We start from the raw sequence: 16,463 nt of genomic DNA, 5'->3' as shown, positions 1-16,463 counted from the left end.
CTTTGCTTTACACGCAGGTGACCGTGTGCTCGCTGTCGGTGTACCGGTACCTCGCAAACCAATATTTGACGGCATACCCCTTATTCGTTTTAGCATTGCTAGTAATAGCTTCGTCAATGGACCTTTGCAGCTCTCAACAACTACTACATGGCTCTGAGGTGAGTAAGCTGCATAAAGCGCTTACAGAAGGCAGCGCTCGAAAATACGCCGCGTACTAATTACAAATTTGATGCATCAAAGCACCTTTTAACTGCATCTGTCGGAAATAATTCTCTAACTCCTTGAAACTCGTCTATGCGCATATGTACATTCTGTCAGTGTATGTAGACTCGGCCAGTGGTTTTGCCCTGAATTTTTTTACTGAATTTATCTGTGGTTTCTTCCTTTGGGGACAAGTGTCCATGCTAACCAGTTGCAGAAGGCTCAAGTTAAGAATAAGACTACACCAGTTTTGTCGTGCTTTTAATCGAAATAAAAGTATCGAGAGCATGAAATTAAAATGTAGTTGGCCACCGAACGTCGTATGTGTTGGTGTTCGTCGCTGCTAACTAAAACCCAACAGAATAAAGGTGCGCAGCTATGCATAAGAGTTTCATTGCCACAATTCTGAACCTCTTCATTACTTTAATTGCCACATCACGCCATTGACGGCTCTCTGAAATCCTTGACAATGAACGGGGCTTTCAATAATTGGTCAAAAAAGGTTTAAATTCAAAATCCATCCATATTTTCTTCAACATTGCTACACAGCAATTAAAAGCGCGCTTTTTTTACATACGGGGCTCCACCCAAGAGGTTTGTCGTTTTTATTCTATTCGAGACACTTTAAATTCGACAAAGATTCGTTGTTATGGTGCCATCGTGAACATTAAAAGTTAAATTTTTCTGTTCCATTGAAACTTTATGTATACGTGGAGGGATCATTTGCCCTTTATACAAAACACGTTTAATTTATACAAATCGGAGGGAAATAGTTGTAACTTCAGTGCTTCATGGAGAGCTGTGCGGCCGCTCTTCTCGTGCTCTGCGCACTCCAAGAACAAGCTGATAGAAAATGTTTTTTTTTAATGATAAGGCAAGTACATGTAAAGTCCGACATCTGTGGAGAGTTTCAGAAAAATTGCAGATGTGCCTTCTTCTATAATAGCGTAGAACTTAGCAGTTTGCAGATTTTTTACAAACTTGCCTGCCAGCTGCATTTTCATACATTTATAACATTCGGTGTGTTCTTTTGAAAGTTAAATGAGCCCACATGACTCACATTGTAAGGTTGTAACGGAGGTACACTTGAAATATTTAGGCTCAAAGTTCGAAGGAAATTGGCCCTGAGCAGAATTTAGCACTTTCTTACGAAAATTTTATAATATTGTCTGCGCCAAAAGTTTCTACAGAAATGTAAGCCAGGAGTAAACTAGGCACGCAATACAGAAATTGCCCCTCATAAATATTTTTGTATATACACGTCATTTGGCCGAGGCGCACGAGAATTTAGCGGCGGAGTCGTACCTTGTCGCGTCAGAATTTTTTTTAGAGTTAGAGAAATGTTTATGTTACGAAATATTGGTGAATCTGGACATTCGAGTAATCAAGGGATGGTATAAAACATTCAAGCAAATTGAAAATTCTGACCACCTGCGCTTTGCTCCATCTTTTATAGAATCACCCAACATTAAAATATTCTGGAATAATTTTAACATCTGACCTGTCACCGGGAACTCATATAGAATACATTGCAAACAAAGCTTAGAAAAAGTTGAGATTTTGAAACGCAGTTCAATTATAGCAAATTCTCCCCCTGGATGAAGTTTAACAGAGCAGGGTTGAACCCTGCGCACGCAATGAACCAACTAACCCAGTTACAAATCCTCCTACACTTCCCCTGGACTTCACGCTTATACAACCTTGATCAGGTCTTCACTAAAATACGCTTCAGTTTTCTTGAACCCTCAGCAAGCCAATTTGAGTGATATAATCGAAGCAGTTCGCAACAAGGCTGCAAGGTTTATCTTGCGATCGTACTCCCCGGCCCAAAGAGTTTCCTCCCATAAACATTTCCTAGATGGGACTCTCCAAAACTTTAAATAAACGCTTTCACTCTTTCATTCGCGTCCTAAAGCACTGCGAAACCGTAGCTGTCACCTGCACGGAGCGCCACTACGTGATTTGCTCGTGATTAAATTGTTTCTTTTTTGCTTTTGTGGCTTTCTTTTTAAAGTGGCTATCGAATGCGTAAAATGCTGTAACTAAAGGAAAGCCGGCCAGTAGCCGCTACACACCGTACTGACGTAACTCGAGCGGTCGAAGGGCGGCATGGCCGGGAAAGATACAAAAATTGTTTGAGGACGTCTGGAAGTTATTCGATCGACATAAAGCAGTAATTGTTGGCTGAGGTACATTGCCACCCCCTAATGCGAGTACTGGATGTGTTTATTGACTATAACGACGACTAAAGCACTAAGTTGGGCGGATTGGTTACTGACTAAAGAATTCATCGTACCAGCGAACATTGAGACAGGGACAAAGCTAAAGAGGAGACGAACCGCGCTCTAGAACTTTAGCTCAGTTTATACCGAAGAAACAGGAAAACACCAAGAAGTACAGGATATTTGAAGGCGTTATCGTAAAAACGCAGTGAAAACAAACAAAACACTATCCCTAATATCACAGGCCACATTGCAGCGCCGGCCCATATTCAATGGCGGAAAGTAATAAACCCACACGTGCGAGCAGCCTTCATCCATCGCCCATGCGCAACCACCTCCCCTCTCCAAAAAATTGAATTGAATTTGCGGACAGCGCTGAGGGCGGTGCACTGACGCACTTTTCCCCTTCTCTTGTTATCAAGAAAGCTTCAACAATTTCTCGGTCCGTTTGAGAGGACGACCTGCACATGATGCATTTGGCAGAAATGCAACCCATGCACCTAATTTGTCTCTTTCGTCCAGGCTGTATTGTTATGCTGATGATATAGCGTTGGTTTATGAACATTCGTTGTAAGAAAATCCTGTTCAAGCTGGTCAAAAGGACATCAGCAATGTGCTACATTGGATGCCTAAGAACTATATACACGTTAACAAAAAAAAGTCTATGTATTACTAGCCCCTTTAGGCAAATTCAACTGAACAAAACATTTTTCTACTCTTAGAAAACTGTAATGATTGTTCTTGTTTGCATTTAATGTACAGTGCAAGTGTAAAATATCTCGGATTGTGTATAGAAGGGTTTTTAACTGAGATGAAGACGTGAATCAATTTCGTAAAAAAATGAGTACAATATCTGCCAACTTGTATAAATTACTACATGGCACTGATTTAGAAACACGATATCGGGTTTTCCAGTCACTAAGCGAAAAGCAGCGTTTGCTACGGCATAAGTATATGCAGAAGCTGCCCAATACCTATTCAGAAAAATATAAACTTCTTCCCAGGATCGCCAGAAATATTGCATATGCTACAAGCCTGTATGAAGGGAAAGCACCGGACGCAATGAATAGAATCGGAACATTGATTTTTTCGTCAGTTGTTTCGTTATGCCGTCATTAGTGTCCGGTACTCCCTCATGGAATTCAAAGTGCCTATAGCTAACGCCCCACGTGAAGGCAGGCAGAAAGGTTACGCATAGCTAGAATTTTTACGAGTTATAAAGGAAGAATAGGCAATATTATGTTCCCTCCATATTTAACTGGGTTTGAGCAGAACTTACTAACTTAGGCAGTCTTAGGCAATAAAAGAGCAATTGGAAAAACAGGTCTCTCAATTTTTAAGTAGAACTAATTAGGAAAAAGAACTTTACGGCCACTTTCAATAATTCGTGTTTGTCGCGGTTTGCTTTCACTAACGGTGAACTACATCTGCATCAGTGCGGCGCTATTGTGCACCATGACAATTTCCTGTATACAAGTTGGTATATTTCTCTAGTAAAATTTATTCTCTCACTCTCTCACATATTGTCGGAAATTTTTGCCCACCCTTTATTGGTTTTTCTTCCTAGTTCATTCTTTACACAAAAAATTATTTTCTTTGTTTGCTTGCAGCGATGGCGTTATGTTTTCTGCTCCTAGTACAGTACATTGATATGCGATATTGGTGGCCTACGCTGCTGTACATGGTTCTCGTGATGTTGGTATTTTGCAATGTGTTTAGGTATTACTGCTTTTGTTGTTGTTTTACTGGCAGTGTTTTCAAAAGTATGGAATGCTGTTTCATTGAATACTTCGATGTATTTTGCATTATTTTTTGTTATCTTCCATTATCTTTATTTGCGTTATCGAACGGTTGCTGTGGGGTGGCACTAAATATATCATGTAGTTAAAAATTGAATAAAACTTTAGTATGGTTTTCTGCATTGCCTAGTATAGTTTATTATAGTTTATTTTATATTTCTCCCAGTTTTCTGCATATCGCCAAACCTTCGCGTTATTACATTGGTGTTTAGTGTAAGGTGCTCCACATGTTTTGCCACTTCTGTATCGGCTACCATTATGTATTTCTTTCTGTGTATTCCTTGCTATATTTGATGACCGCTCCCTGTCACTATTTCAACTTTGTACGCCCCTTAGTGAAGGTTCTCATTAAGCTTCTGAGTTGTCAGAAACACATAATGTGTGTATATAAATATATATATATATATATATATATATACGTGCCAGCAACGCAACCAATTATTTAGCCAGGTTGCGTTGCTGGCACGTGCGCTCTTCTGTGACTTCTGTGAACTTGTAAAGTGCCCTGACATTCCCCACACCGCTGGTAATTGGTGTTTTCAGGAATGGATGCGTCACCGGCGGCTTCTGTTCTGTATTTATTTGTTGTTCGTGTACTTTGCATTTCGTGTGTCGAGTCGTTCCCTGCACCATCCATTTATTCGTGTAATCCGTATGAAAAGTGTATTTGAAAAGCTCCCTTACCCTGTTCTCTCTTTTTTTTTTTTTAATGGATGAAGTTGAATATGGCGGGGCTTTTTAGAAAAGAGTTTGTCATCATGTATAGTGCCACATGTATAATGCCCTCCCTTCCCTGTTCCCTCGCCCCAAACCCGCCAATGTTTTTTAAAAAAAAAGGGTACACTGCAGCACACCCTCTGCACCTATATAAGCGTGCGTGCTCCAACGTTGTATGTTACTCAAGATGAAGACTGGTCCCGCAGTCGAAACGTCAGTAAACCACTGTTTTTGTTTTTAATCGTGCGTCTACCATTTTCTCAAGTATTTTTTCTGGCTCCTCGAGAAGTTTTCTTTTACTGCCTATATATATATATATATTGTGACGTGGCAATGAAGGCACTGCTCGTAATAAAATGTATTACAGTCAAATACAAGCCGGTGGGCAAAGCAGATCGAATGTCCCCGGAACAGCGCGCACGTCCGCAAGGCAAGCAGCGTCGTCGTCGTCTCCCAAGGCCGTGTACCAGCTTGGCAGTGGCGCATATCCCTGAAGGAGAGGTTGGCCATAGCTTAGCACTTGGATTGCTAATCTGCCAAGACCCGTGACATAACCTCCGGCGGCGAGAGCACCGACCCGGTGCAAACAACGGAACAAGGTTAGAGGCAGCCTGGATCGCGGGAGTGGTACGGCTTCAGACGGGAGACGTGCACAAGTTGCGACGTTGAATGAGATGACGGCGAAGGCGTGAGGGGTCCAATTTCGTAGGTCACGGGAGTTACCATGCGTAGGATGCGGTAAGGGCCCGTGAAACAACACAGCAGTTTTTCAGACAGGCCGACGTGGCGCGATGGGGTCCACAGGAGTACCAAAGTGCCAGGGGCGAAGTACACATCGCGATGGTGCTGGTCATAGCGGTCTTTCTGGGCAGTTTGTGCAGTAGATATCCTGGCGCGGGCAACCTGTCGGGCCAAATCAGCGTGCGCGACCGCGTCTCGTGCGTATTCGGTTGTGAATATCCCCGAGTTAGGCAACACGGTGTCCAATGGTAAGGCAGGCTCTCGCCCAAAAAGAAGAAAGAAAGGGGAGTAGCCGGCAGCGTCGAGGCGAGAAGAATTATACGCAAACGTAACGTAGGGTAGTGGCACGTCCCAGTCGCGGTGGTCGGCGGACACGTACATGGCCAGCATATCCGTGAGCGTCTTGTTGAAGCGTTCAGTCAGTCCGTTTGTTTGCGGATGATAGGCGGTTGTAAGATTGTGCTTCGTACGGCAGGAACGGAGGAGGTCATCAATAACTTGGGACAAGAAGTACCGCCCACGATCCGTAAGCAGTTGACGAGGGGCCCCGTGGTGCAAGATTACAGCATGTAGGAGGAAGTCGGCTACGTCTGTGGCACAGCTGGTGGGGAGGGCACGCGTGATAGCGTAACGCGTAGCATAATCCGTGGCGACAGCAATCCACTTGTTGCCCGACCGGGACAAGGGGAAAGGGCCGAGAAGGTCCACTCCTACACGGTAGAATGGTTCTGTGGGAACATCAATTGGTTGAAGGGTGCCGGCTGGAAGCAAACGAGGTGTTTTTCGGCGTTGGCATAGATCACACGCCGTGACGTATCGCCTCACGGACCGGTATAGGCCCGGCCAGTAAAAGCGCCGACGCACGCGGTCGTAAGTCCGAGCCACGCCAAGGTGACCAGCTGTGGGCGCGTCGTGAAGCTCGCGGAGGACGTCAGAGCGGAGATGCTGAGGCAGTGCAAGTAGCTCGTCAGGCCCGTCCTCGCGAAAGTTTCGGCGGAACAAGATGCCATCACGAAGCATAAATTCACGCGTAGAAGGGTCGGCCGGCTTGGAGCTGAGGCGTTGGATGATCTTGTAAAGCGACGGATCACGGCGCTGATGGTCTGCAATGTTGAGCAAGTCCGACAGAGCGAATACGCCGGGGTCGTCGTCATTGTCTCGAGGGTCAGGGGGGTCAACAGGGTGACGAGACAGGCAGTCCGCGTCTCTGTGCATGCGACCAGACTTGTAGACGACCGAATAGTCGTATTCCTGTAGCCGTAATGCCCAACGACCAAGTCGTCCAGTGGGGTCCTTCAGAGTGGAAAGCCAGCATAACGCATGGTGATCCGTAACTACAGCGAATGTTTTGCCGTACAAGTACGGACGGAACTTGCTGACAGCCCATACAAGTGCGAGGCATTCACGCTCAGTGATAGAATAGTTGCGTTCGGCGTGGTTCAAAAGGCGACTGGCATACGCTATCACTCTGGTGCCACCTGCTTGTCGCTGGATCAAGACAGCTCCTATGCCATGCCCACTTGCATCAGTACGAACTTCTGTCGGTGCCGTATCATCGAAATGGGCCAAAATCGGACAACTGGTCAGACGGTTAATGAGCGAGGAAAAAGCCGTGGCTTGTGCGGAGCCCCACGAGAACGAGGTATCGGTCTTCAGAAGATCCGTGAGCGGGCGGGCTATGTCAGCGAAGTTCTCGATGAAGCGGCGGAAGTAAGAGCATAGGCCAACAAAGCTGCGAACGTCCTTCGCAGATCGAGGGACAGGAAACTCTTTGACGGCGCGCACCTTGTCAGGGTCAGGTCGCACACCAGCAGCGTCCACTACATGTCCGAGGATCTTAAGTTGTTGGCCGCCGAAATGGCATTTGGACGCGTTGAGCTGGAGCCCGGCACGGCGGAAGACCGCAAGGATGTCCGACAGACGTTGAAGATGTGTCTCGAATGTTGGGGCAAACACGATGACGTCATCCAAGTAGCAGATGCACGTCGACCACTTGAAGCCGCGCAAAAGTGAGTCGATCATCCTTTCGAAGGTCGCAGGTGCATTACAAAGACCGAACGGCATGACCTTGAATTGGTACAAGCCGTCCGGCGTAACGAAAGCGGTCTTTTCGCGATCCATGGCGTCAACAGCAATCTGCCAATAGCCAGATCGTAGGTCGATCGACGAGAAATAGGACGCACCATGAAGGCAATCGAGGGCATCATCTATTCGAGGGAGCGGGTAAACGTCCTTCTTAGTGATTTTATTCAAATGCCGGTAGTCAACGCAGAAGCGCCACGAACCATCTTTCTTTTTCACCAAGACGACTGGTGATGCCCATGGACTTGAAGAAGGTTCAATGACGTCCTTGTTCAGCATTTTCTCTACCTCGGTTTGAATGATTGCCCGTTCCGTTTGAGACACCCGATATGGTCGCCGGTGTATAGGGGCCGCATCGCCGGTGTTGATGCGATGCGTTACCTCCGAAGTCTGGCCTAACGGACGGTCGTCCAAATCAAAGATGTCCCGGTAGGATGCCAGTAGCTCGTGCAGTTGGCGAGCTTGTGAGGCGGAAAGGTCCGACGACATCATCTTCGTTAAGTCATCGGATGTCGGTGGATGATCTTTCGGACCGTCGGGAGGACTTGGGACATCAGTGGACACAGAAGAGAGCTGGCATCCATCGAGCGGACAAACAGTGGCCAGTGACATTCCCTGTGGAAGAACTTGGTAGGAACGACCAATATTCAAAAACGGCAAACTTATTTGATTTTGTGCGACCGTGACGACTGTATGAGGAAGCGCCACGTTGTGCTGTAGGAGAACGTCAGTAAGAGGGGAAACCATGTACTCGCCGTCGGGGACAGGTGGGCACGGGGACAAAGGAACGTAGGTTATGGCTTTTGGAGCTAATCGTAGGTGTTCGGCAGAGCATAGACGGTGATAAGGTTCAATGTCGGCAACAGGACCAATCGGCAGGTCAAGACGGAGGATGCCGGAGGCGCAGTCTATGAGGGCGGCGTGGTCAGTAAGAAAGTCGAGGCCCAGAATAATGTCATGAGGGCAGGCGTCCAAGACGGTGAATTGAACTGGTATTTTGTGTCCTGCGATGCCAACTCGAGCTGTGCAGAGACCTGCTACGGTGGGTGTCCGGCCGTCGGCGACTCGTACAATGTTGGAGGGAGCAGGCGTCATAACTTTGTGCAGGCGGCGGCGAAGGGGCGAGCTCATAACCGAAATGTTCGCACCGGTGTCTATCAGGGCGTCCACACGAATACCATCAATATCAATTTCCAAGAGATTGTGTTTCGTCGTATTAGTGAAGAGAGGATTTTCGGGCCAGGTCGGAAATGCAGCATCACCTCCGGGAGCTGCATGAGCTAGTTTCCCGGGGAGGTAGCGGCGTAAGAAGCAGGCGGAGAGGGGCGGCGGGGTTGAGGCGAACGAGACTGGCGACGTTGTGGGGACGGGGAACGGCCAAAACGGGTGGTCAGGGAACTGCCGGAAACGTCACGCTGCTGGTAACCAGGCATGAATTGGTGGGTCCTATCGCTGGAATAGCTTCTATCAGGAAACCTTGGCTGCGGCGGCGACGACCAGCGGTAACGGCAGTAGCGAGACACATGCCCGACGCGCGAACAATTGAAGCAAATTGGCCGGTTGTCAGCGGTACGCCATTCGGCAGGGCTGCGACGGCGGTAACGGGGTGGGGCGTCGTAACGGCTGGGCATTCCGCTATGTGCGAAGGGAGTGGAGGAGCTTGCAGGAGCATGGGAGCACGACAGAGAACACACAGGGTGAATTCCCAGGTTGGCAACTTCTTCACGCACGACTGCCTGGATGAGTGCAACAGTCGGGGCATTTCGGGCATGGCCGTATTGAGGTGGGATAGCCGGAACCATGGCCTCTATTTCGCGGCGGACTATCGTCGTCAGAGGGTCGGTATGAGTCGGCAGGTCATCGGTCGGCGGTGGGCGGGGTGGCGTTGCCGCATCCGCACACGACGATGTTGCCGCGGTGTGGGGGAGGCGGGTGAACGAGTGCGCTACGCGACGACACTTCGCTTCTTCAAACCTGCGGCATTCCTTCAAGACGGCCTCAACCGAGGAGCACTCTTTGCAAATCAGCAAATTAAAAGCATCGTCCGCAATGCCCTTAAGGATGTGCCCAACCTTGTCAGACTCAGGCATGCTGGGGTCTACTTTTGAGCAGAGCGCCAAAACATCCAGAATGTAAGCCACGTACGACTCGGTGGATGACTGAACTCGAGAGGAGAGGTCTTTCTTTGCGGCAAGCTGGCGCGCCACGGAGTTACCGAACAAATCGCGCAGTTCCTGCTTGCACTGATCCCAACTGGTCAGCCTGGACTCGTTGGTTTGGAACCACACCAGAGCGGGTTTTTTCAGATTTAGGGGTAAATTTGCCAACATGAAAGTGTCATCCCACCGGTTGTGGGTACTGACGCGCTCGTACATGCTGAGCCATTGATCAATGTCCTCATCGTCAGCGCCAGAGAAAAAACCGGGGTCGCGAGGTGGAGAGACAATGACTATCGGGTTGGGGGATGCAGGCTCACGGGTTGGTGGCATCGTCCCGAGATGGGTGTGACGTCCTGACCGAAGCTCCGTGTTGTGCCAAGACTGGCGGGACAGAGGTAGGGAAGTTGCACCTCCACCACAAGATGTGACGTGGCAATGAAGGCACTGCTCGTAATAAAATGTATTACAGTCAAATACAAGCCGGTGGGCAAAGCAGATCGAATGTCCCCGGAACAGCGCGCACGTCCGCAAGGCAAGCAGCGTCGTCGTCGTCTCCCAAGGCCGTGTACCAGCTTGGCAGTGGCGCATATCCCTGAAGGAGAGGTTGGCCATAGCTTAGCACTTGGATTGCTAATCTGCCAAGACCCGTGACAATATATATATATATATATATATCGAGAGAGGGAGGGAGAGAGAGAGAGAGAGAGAGAGAGAGAGAGAGAGAGAGAGAGAGAGAGAGAGAGACATTTTTCGACACTGCAAACACCGGGCAAATGCGGCACGCGGCAGGGAGGATTACCTGGTACAAGATACAATTTTAGATTTGCGGGAGCATTTACATGTGGTACAAGAGCACACACTCGAGCAAGCCAGTTACAAATATGTGCTAGCCAATATGCGCCAGCAGTGATTGTACTTAGCCATCTACACTGTCAAGCTTCAGTATACTAGCCGGCCTTGCCAGCTACACTAGAAGTATTTAAGGCTTTCATTTAAGAAAGTGTGCACTGGGAACGTGTGTTGGGGGTACAGGAGAGTGGTGATGGTTGTGGAGGAGGAAAGATAGGTAGAAAAAGAGAGCCCATAAGAGTACCGTGAGGAAGCTTCCAGTCGGCCAACTCCAGCCCGTAGAACAAGAAGGCAGACGATGACATAGTATCCCAGGGACGGTAAGAGGACCTAGACAAGTTCTAGTAAACGTTTTTTGCAGATAGTTATCAACGGCAACGAGGCATTCGAAAGAACCCTCATCATCGTAAATGTGCTAGCCCTCTGCTGCTCTGCTGGAAACATCTTGATTTATGGCCTGAGAGACACGATTGTGTACTGCCCTACATCTAAAAAGGTGAGCGACACTTCAGGAGCGCATTATGATGTCGTTTTTTAGCTCGTAGAGGCGTATAAAACCTTCAGAGCAGGCTCGAGGACACCAAGAAGAACAGGCAGACGACACTGGCGGTAAACCTGCTGCCTCGCTCTTCTGTCTTCCCCTGGTCTCGGCATTCGCGCTGCCCTTGAATACGGCATTTTGGGCTTTCACCTCAGCATCATTACCGTACAAAGTGTATGTTACAGAAAATTCCAAAGGGACCCTCTTCTGCCCAACTGTGCTGTAGGCACCTTTTGCGAAGCACCCAACCAAACATCTGAGGAATTCCGCAGATATATCTTAGAACCAACGTGAAACGAACGTTCAGTTCTATGCCAATCGAAATTCTTCCTCGCAGCGTGGTTTTCGAAGTATTTCTTAGCGCCGAGGAACGGGACGCAGTGCTCCTGCAAGGCCACAAGACGTTGTTTGGATTGTCGCCTGTAGCATTAGGGACGCTGCTTGTGTCCCGGTACGTCGCAAAAGTGGCCAGTATTCTGTGTACACAGCAGCACACGCGAATTAGGAAGTTCGGGAATGTTACCGATTCATCACCTTTGGCTTCTTTTATTCTGGCATCAATTCTCCTCCGTGCGCAGTAAAACCTGCACCACTCGTCGCAACAAGTAAAAGAACGAGCTACCCCGCGGTGTGTACGAGGGCCGTGCTTGTACCAGTTGAATCGCGCCTCCCTGTGGCAGGTTTCCAAAGCCGTCCTCGTGCCAGTTATATCGCGCCCTCGGCAGGTGGCGGCACTAGTCCTGCCAGAACGCGGCGAAGCAAATCTACGGTGTTGCCGACGCCCGTTGTGACGTCGTAGCTCGGCGAGGTTTTAGGTGCAGAGCACTTTATAGGCTCGCCGTGTCGTATAGTAGCTCACTAACGGCCGATAAAGCAACTGCTCGAATCAGGCGGCACAGCGAGGTAACGGACCCAAGGAAGGTCTGATGTACCGTCGTAAGAGAGTCATGCTGAGGCTTCGAAAACCACGCGCTTTAAATAGTTATACCCGTTTGAATCTCCTCAACAGCTGGCGCTTGTCACACATCTCCCCGTTATTTACCGCAAAGAAATAATGCAGGTACATTTCAGGAAAAATCTGTATATGTAACCAGCAGACCCCACGTTTATTAAGTTAGGAACGCTCGTTAGCTTGGTTTTCACGATAGTAAGCGAAAAAAGCGGCCCCGCAAGAAAAAAATGGCGGCTTCGACATGACGCAGAAAGGCTCCAGCCGTGCTAAAAAGAAGTACGGGTTTCAAAATGCGCAAAACAACTCCAGCATACGAAATCAAAGCAAGCACAAAAAATAACCAAAATCCCGCTGGCGCAGGTTTAGACAGTAGCTTGCGAGAACTGCGAAGGTGGGAAATTTTAATTGCATAATCATAAAGATAGGAGTGAGGCAGGCGGCGAAGAGCGTGATGGGTGGTAACAGTGAGTGGATAACGGCGCTACAGCCCATTATTGCGAATCACTGCTCTGTACTTCCGACAGCATTCACATGAATGGAACGGCTTCGTTTTTTTTTTCTACACACGTTCGCCAGCCCTACCACCCACTGAGATTGCATTGCGGTTAAAACGTTTAGACAAGTTCGATACGCAAGGTCTTTGAATAACTTTAACTGTACTTCTGACAGCAACTCGCAAAATTACGATACCGCGGCTTTTGAACATGTATGGAAATGTGAGTGTCATTTCATTCAAATTGCCAGATTACAGCATAAAGAGTTAGCAAAGTTTTGCGTATGTAACTGCCTATATGTACGCTATTCGCCATATATGTAGGAAGCTACGTAGGTGTGTACGCAGACACAATTGTGCGGACAACGTGAGCGTGGGGCAAGAACTTCCGCTCCGCATTCTACAGGCACGGCGAATCCTCTCGAAACTGACGCGATGCGCATGCGCCTCCTTGCTTGCTCGCAGGCACGCAAGTTTTCTCGCCTCGGCAGCCGCGCTATGATTAACGCGCCACGGGGCAAGAACCAGTCTACGGAGAAATAACCAATAAAAAGTCTTTTCCGCATGTGTTCATCTTATATGTAGTCGTCCGTCGGAACTATTTTTGTTTTTGTTTAGATGCTATCGAATACAAAGCAACAAATATCTCGCCGACTATTTCGGGGAACAACAGATTAAAAACAGATACTCAAAAGCCGGGACAATCGGCCCGTATGCCGCAGCCCCCATAGGTGATAAGGGGGCACGGTGTCTCACAAAGGCACCTCCTCGTGTCTCGCTACTCACAGTAGGAGTCCGGCTGCCCGAAGTGAGATAACTCTGCCGCGTACGGGTAAACAGGGACGCGCATGGGCATTGCGTCGGTTTCGACAGCAGGCGCCGTGTCTGAAGAGGGCGCGGCAACAGTTTTCGCTACGCGCTCGTGTAAAGCAGAATACTGTGTCTCATATTGTGCCATTGGCCAAAAAATTAAACACGCCACTTTTTAGGAAGAATGGCAGACAGTAGGGCCACCCCGCAGTGCTGCTATCACGCTCCGCGCGCTGACCCCGAGAGTGCTCCGAGTGACCCTTAACTTCGACGTCACTCTCGCGTGGGTGCTTGTCATGCTTGATAATCTTCTAGTGCAGCGACCGCCGCTCAGCTGCTCACGTTTACGACGAAGGGAATCACACGTCGCCGTTAATCGAGTATAAACCTTTTCATCCGTTAATCATTAATAAGATCAGAGCATGTTCTGGGCTGTGTTGCGCATGCTCACTTTCCTCTTCCTGTCGACTGCGCCAATTGTAGGCCCGCTAGCACAGCCCTCTGACGAAATGGAAGCTCCAAGGACGAAGAAAATAAAAAGGTCTATCCTGGGAGCTTCCATTTTATCAGCGGGCTGTGCTAGCGGACCTACAATTGGCGCAGTCGACAGGAAGATGTAACTGCGCATGCGCAACACAGCCCAGAACATGGTCTGATCTTATTAAAGATTAACGGATGAAAAGGTTTATATGGCGCTGTCGCGCAGTGTCGCACGCCCGCAGGGTGTCAAACAGCGGCGTGGTGAAGCAACGGAGATCCGTTTTCCGACTACGAAGCGATGTAAGCAACATTCGCACGCAAGTGTGGCACCACCTTATAAAAAATTTAAAATAAAACGTCCTACGGCATTTGTATTTTGATATCAGGGCGTAAATGCCCCTAAACAATGTATTTCCAGCAATGAATGTGTGTCTAAGGCTGAAGCCGACGTTCAGGGCATTGGTGTAAGCTTGGCATTTAGAAGAACGTTTTCCCACTTGAAAGGTTGCGCAGTGAAGAATGTCCGTCTAAGGTGGGAGAATGCAGAAAACGGCTGTGTTAAAACTGTCCTGAAATCACTTAACAAACTATCAAACTCGAACAAACTATCCTCTCTTTGCTCAAGCTATCCTGAAACCAATAATAGGTCAGTTAGCCGCTACGACGAATCTTTCATTACGCCTAGTTTTATTTACTTAACTATACCCCATAGTTGACAGTATTGTTGTAAACATTGTGGGGTGCCTGTCTGCTGCAGATAAGCGGACTTCAACGGGAGAAAAGAGGACAGCTCCAAGGTTGTCCGCTAGATTCGGAAACTTCATAGCGCCGCTGTTTGATGCCCTGCGGCGCTCCGCTACTGCACGGCAGCGCCATGTGTTCGATTAACGGGGATGTAGAATTTTGATCGACGCGAACGTCATCACCACAGCGACGACACGCTGCATTAGAAATTTGTCAAACATGACAAGCAGCCGCGCGAGCGTGAGGAAGAACTGTGGCGTCATTTGGGCCCCTCTCGAAGTGAGCGCGCCGAGCGCGATAGCAGCGCCGCAGCGCGGCCCTACGGCCTCTTCGGCTTCCTGCGCCGTGGCCCGTATACTTTTTTGGCTGACAGTACGTATATATGTTACATGTAGGAATAATTACATTATGACATTGGGTGCCCCGCCGAGGACAGGATAGTTTGAGCATCCAGCGAAAAGCCCGACCTTCACCGAAAGGAAAATATTACTTCAACCAGGCATTCTTTTGAGAGAGCCCTGTTCAGCGCTATCAAATAATGTGGTTTGCACCCTCCGCGAATGCCAGGCTTTGCCATTCACAGATGTGGGAAACTGCCGGAAGAACTGGTGACTCGTCCCCCCCAAAATTAGCTTGATGCGCCTTCTAACCGTTCAAAATGTCCACGCATTGTTCAATTCACGCTCGATCACAAGACAATTAATAAATGACGTTCTGCATGAAAAAGCAACAACAATTAGCATGTGCAGCTTTTCCGCTCATGGTAATCCTTTCAACACTGATTTCTCTGTAGTTATTTAGCGAAACGTAAGGTGTTTTTGCGCAGCTGATATTGAGGGTGAAAACTTGCTTTCTGTACAGTTTCAAGTCTCGCACTTTGTGCGACTGGGCTCCTGAGCCATGGAAACTATCCCATAGAAATGCATGGGGAGTACGATTTGACACCGAAATACACACAAAATATTCATATTCCTAGAAAATTCTTCTAGTGTTTTCATATTCACGTTCACTTCTTGCTTTATGCCAAATATCGCTTTCCTGAAGTGGTTTTGCTAGGTTCTTGAGAGGTCGGAATTTTGAGCGAGGAAGCGGGGTATCAATACCCACATTGTTTACGATGTTTTCAAATGGCGTATTTTCCGGAAAGGCTGCCACTCACTAGGCAGGATCTCCTGCTGTTCCTCTCAAGCAGTATATTCCGACTGGCAAGCTCAAGTTCCCTCCAATATTAATCGTTACCAGAACGCGGAGTACGGCTGCGCGTGTGCGGGCCCGTATTCGTTCGCTATGCACGTACACAGTGAATCAATCAGACGCCCTTGCATGGCGTATACTCGCCATCATACTATGCCTTCACTGCAATTACCTCAGTGTAACAGATATTGAAATTATAAAATTCCTAATGCAACATATTCTGAGTATATGGGGCACATGCGCCCCTTGACATGCGTTGAAGTGTTTTCCCTCAAAACGAATATCTACAAATCTCTTAGTTGTTTGATTTCCTACTGTAGCTATAAGCGGCCTAACGCAAGAGCCCTGTAGCAGAGGTTCAGTGTTTGCTCCTTTTCAAATTTTTCAAGTTAGTAAGGCCTGAACAAATTCCACACCTTGGCGTGCTATAGTACCTCACTCCTTACGCGCAAAACACGGGCGACGGCATTCGGCATTGT

At 48.2% G+C, this 16,463-nt stretch overlaps 1 protein-coding gene across 6 annotated transcripts in view; it reads left to right on the top strand.

Moving 5' to 3' along the window:
• The window catches only part of LOC144158387 (ATP-binding cassette sub-family C member 2-like), a 131,351-nt gene that overhangs the window by 42,485 nt on the left and 72,403 nt on the right, over positions 1-16,463 (top strand). For all 6 annotated transcript variants that reach the window (XM_077689255.1, XM_077689254.1, XM_077689258.1 and 3 more), the window contains 2 exons: positions 18-158; positions 11,132-11,266. In XM_077689255.1, coding sequence (XP_077545381.1) covers positions 18-158; positions 11,132-11,266 — 276 coding nt within the window. The remainder of the gene's footprint in view (positions 1-17; positions 159-11,131; positions 11,267-16,463) is intronic.

This window comes from Haemaphysalis longicornis, unplaced genomic scaffold (genome assembly GCF_048455015.1).
Source record: "Haemaphysalis longicornis isolate Haplotype H1 unplaced genomic scaffold, Haemaphysalis longicornis Haplotype H1 scaffold_10, whole genome shotgun sequence".
Lineage (NCBI taxonomy): Eukaryota > Metazoa > Arthropoda > Arachnida > Ixodida > Ixodidae > Haemaphysalis > Haemaphysalis longicornis.
The sequence above is the reverse complement of the archived record's forward strand: the minus strand, read 5'-3'. Positions and strand labels throughout refer to the sequence as shown.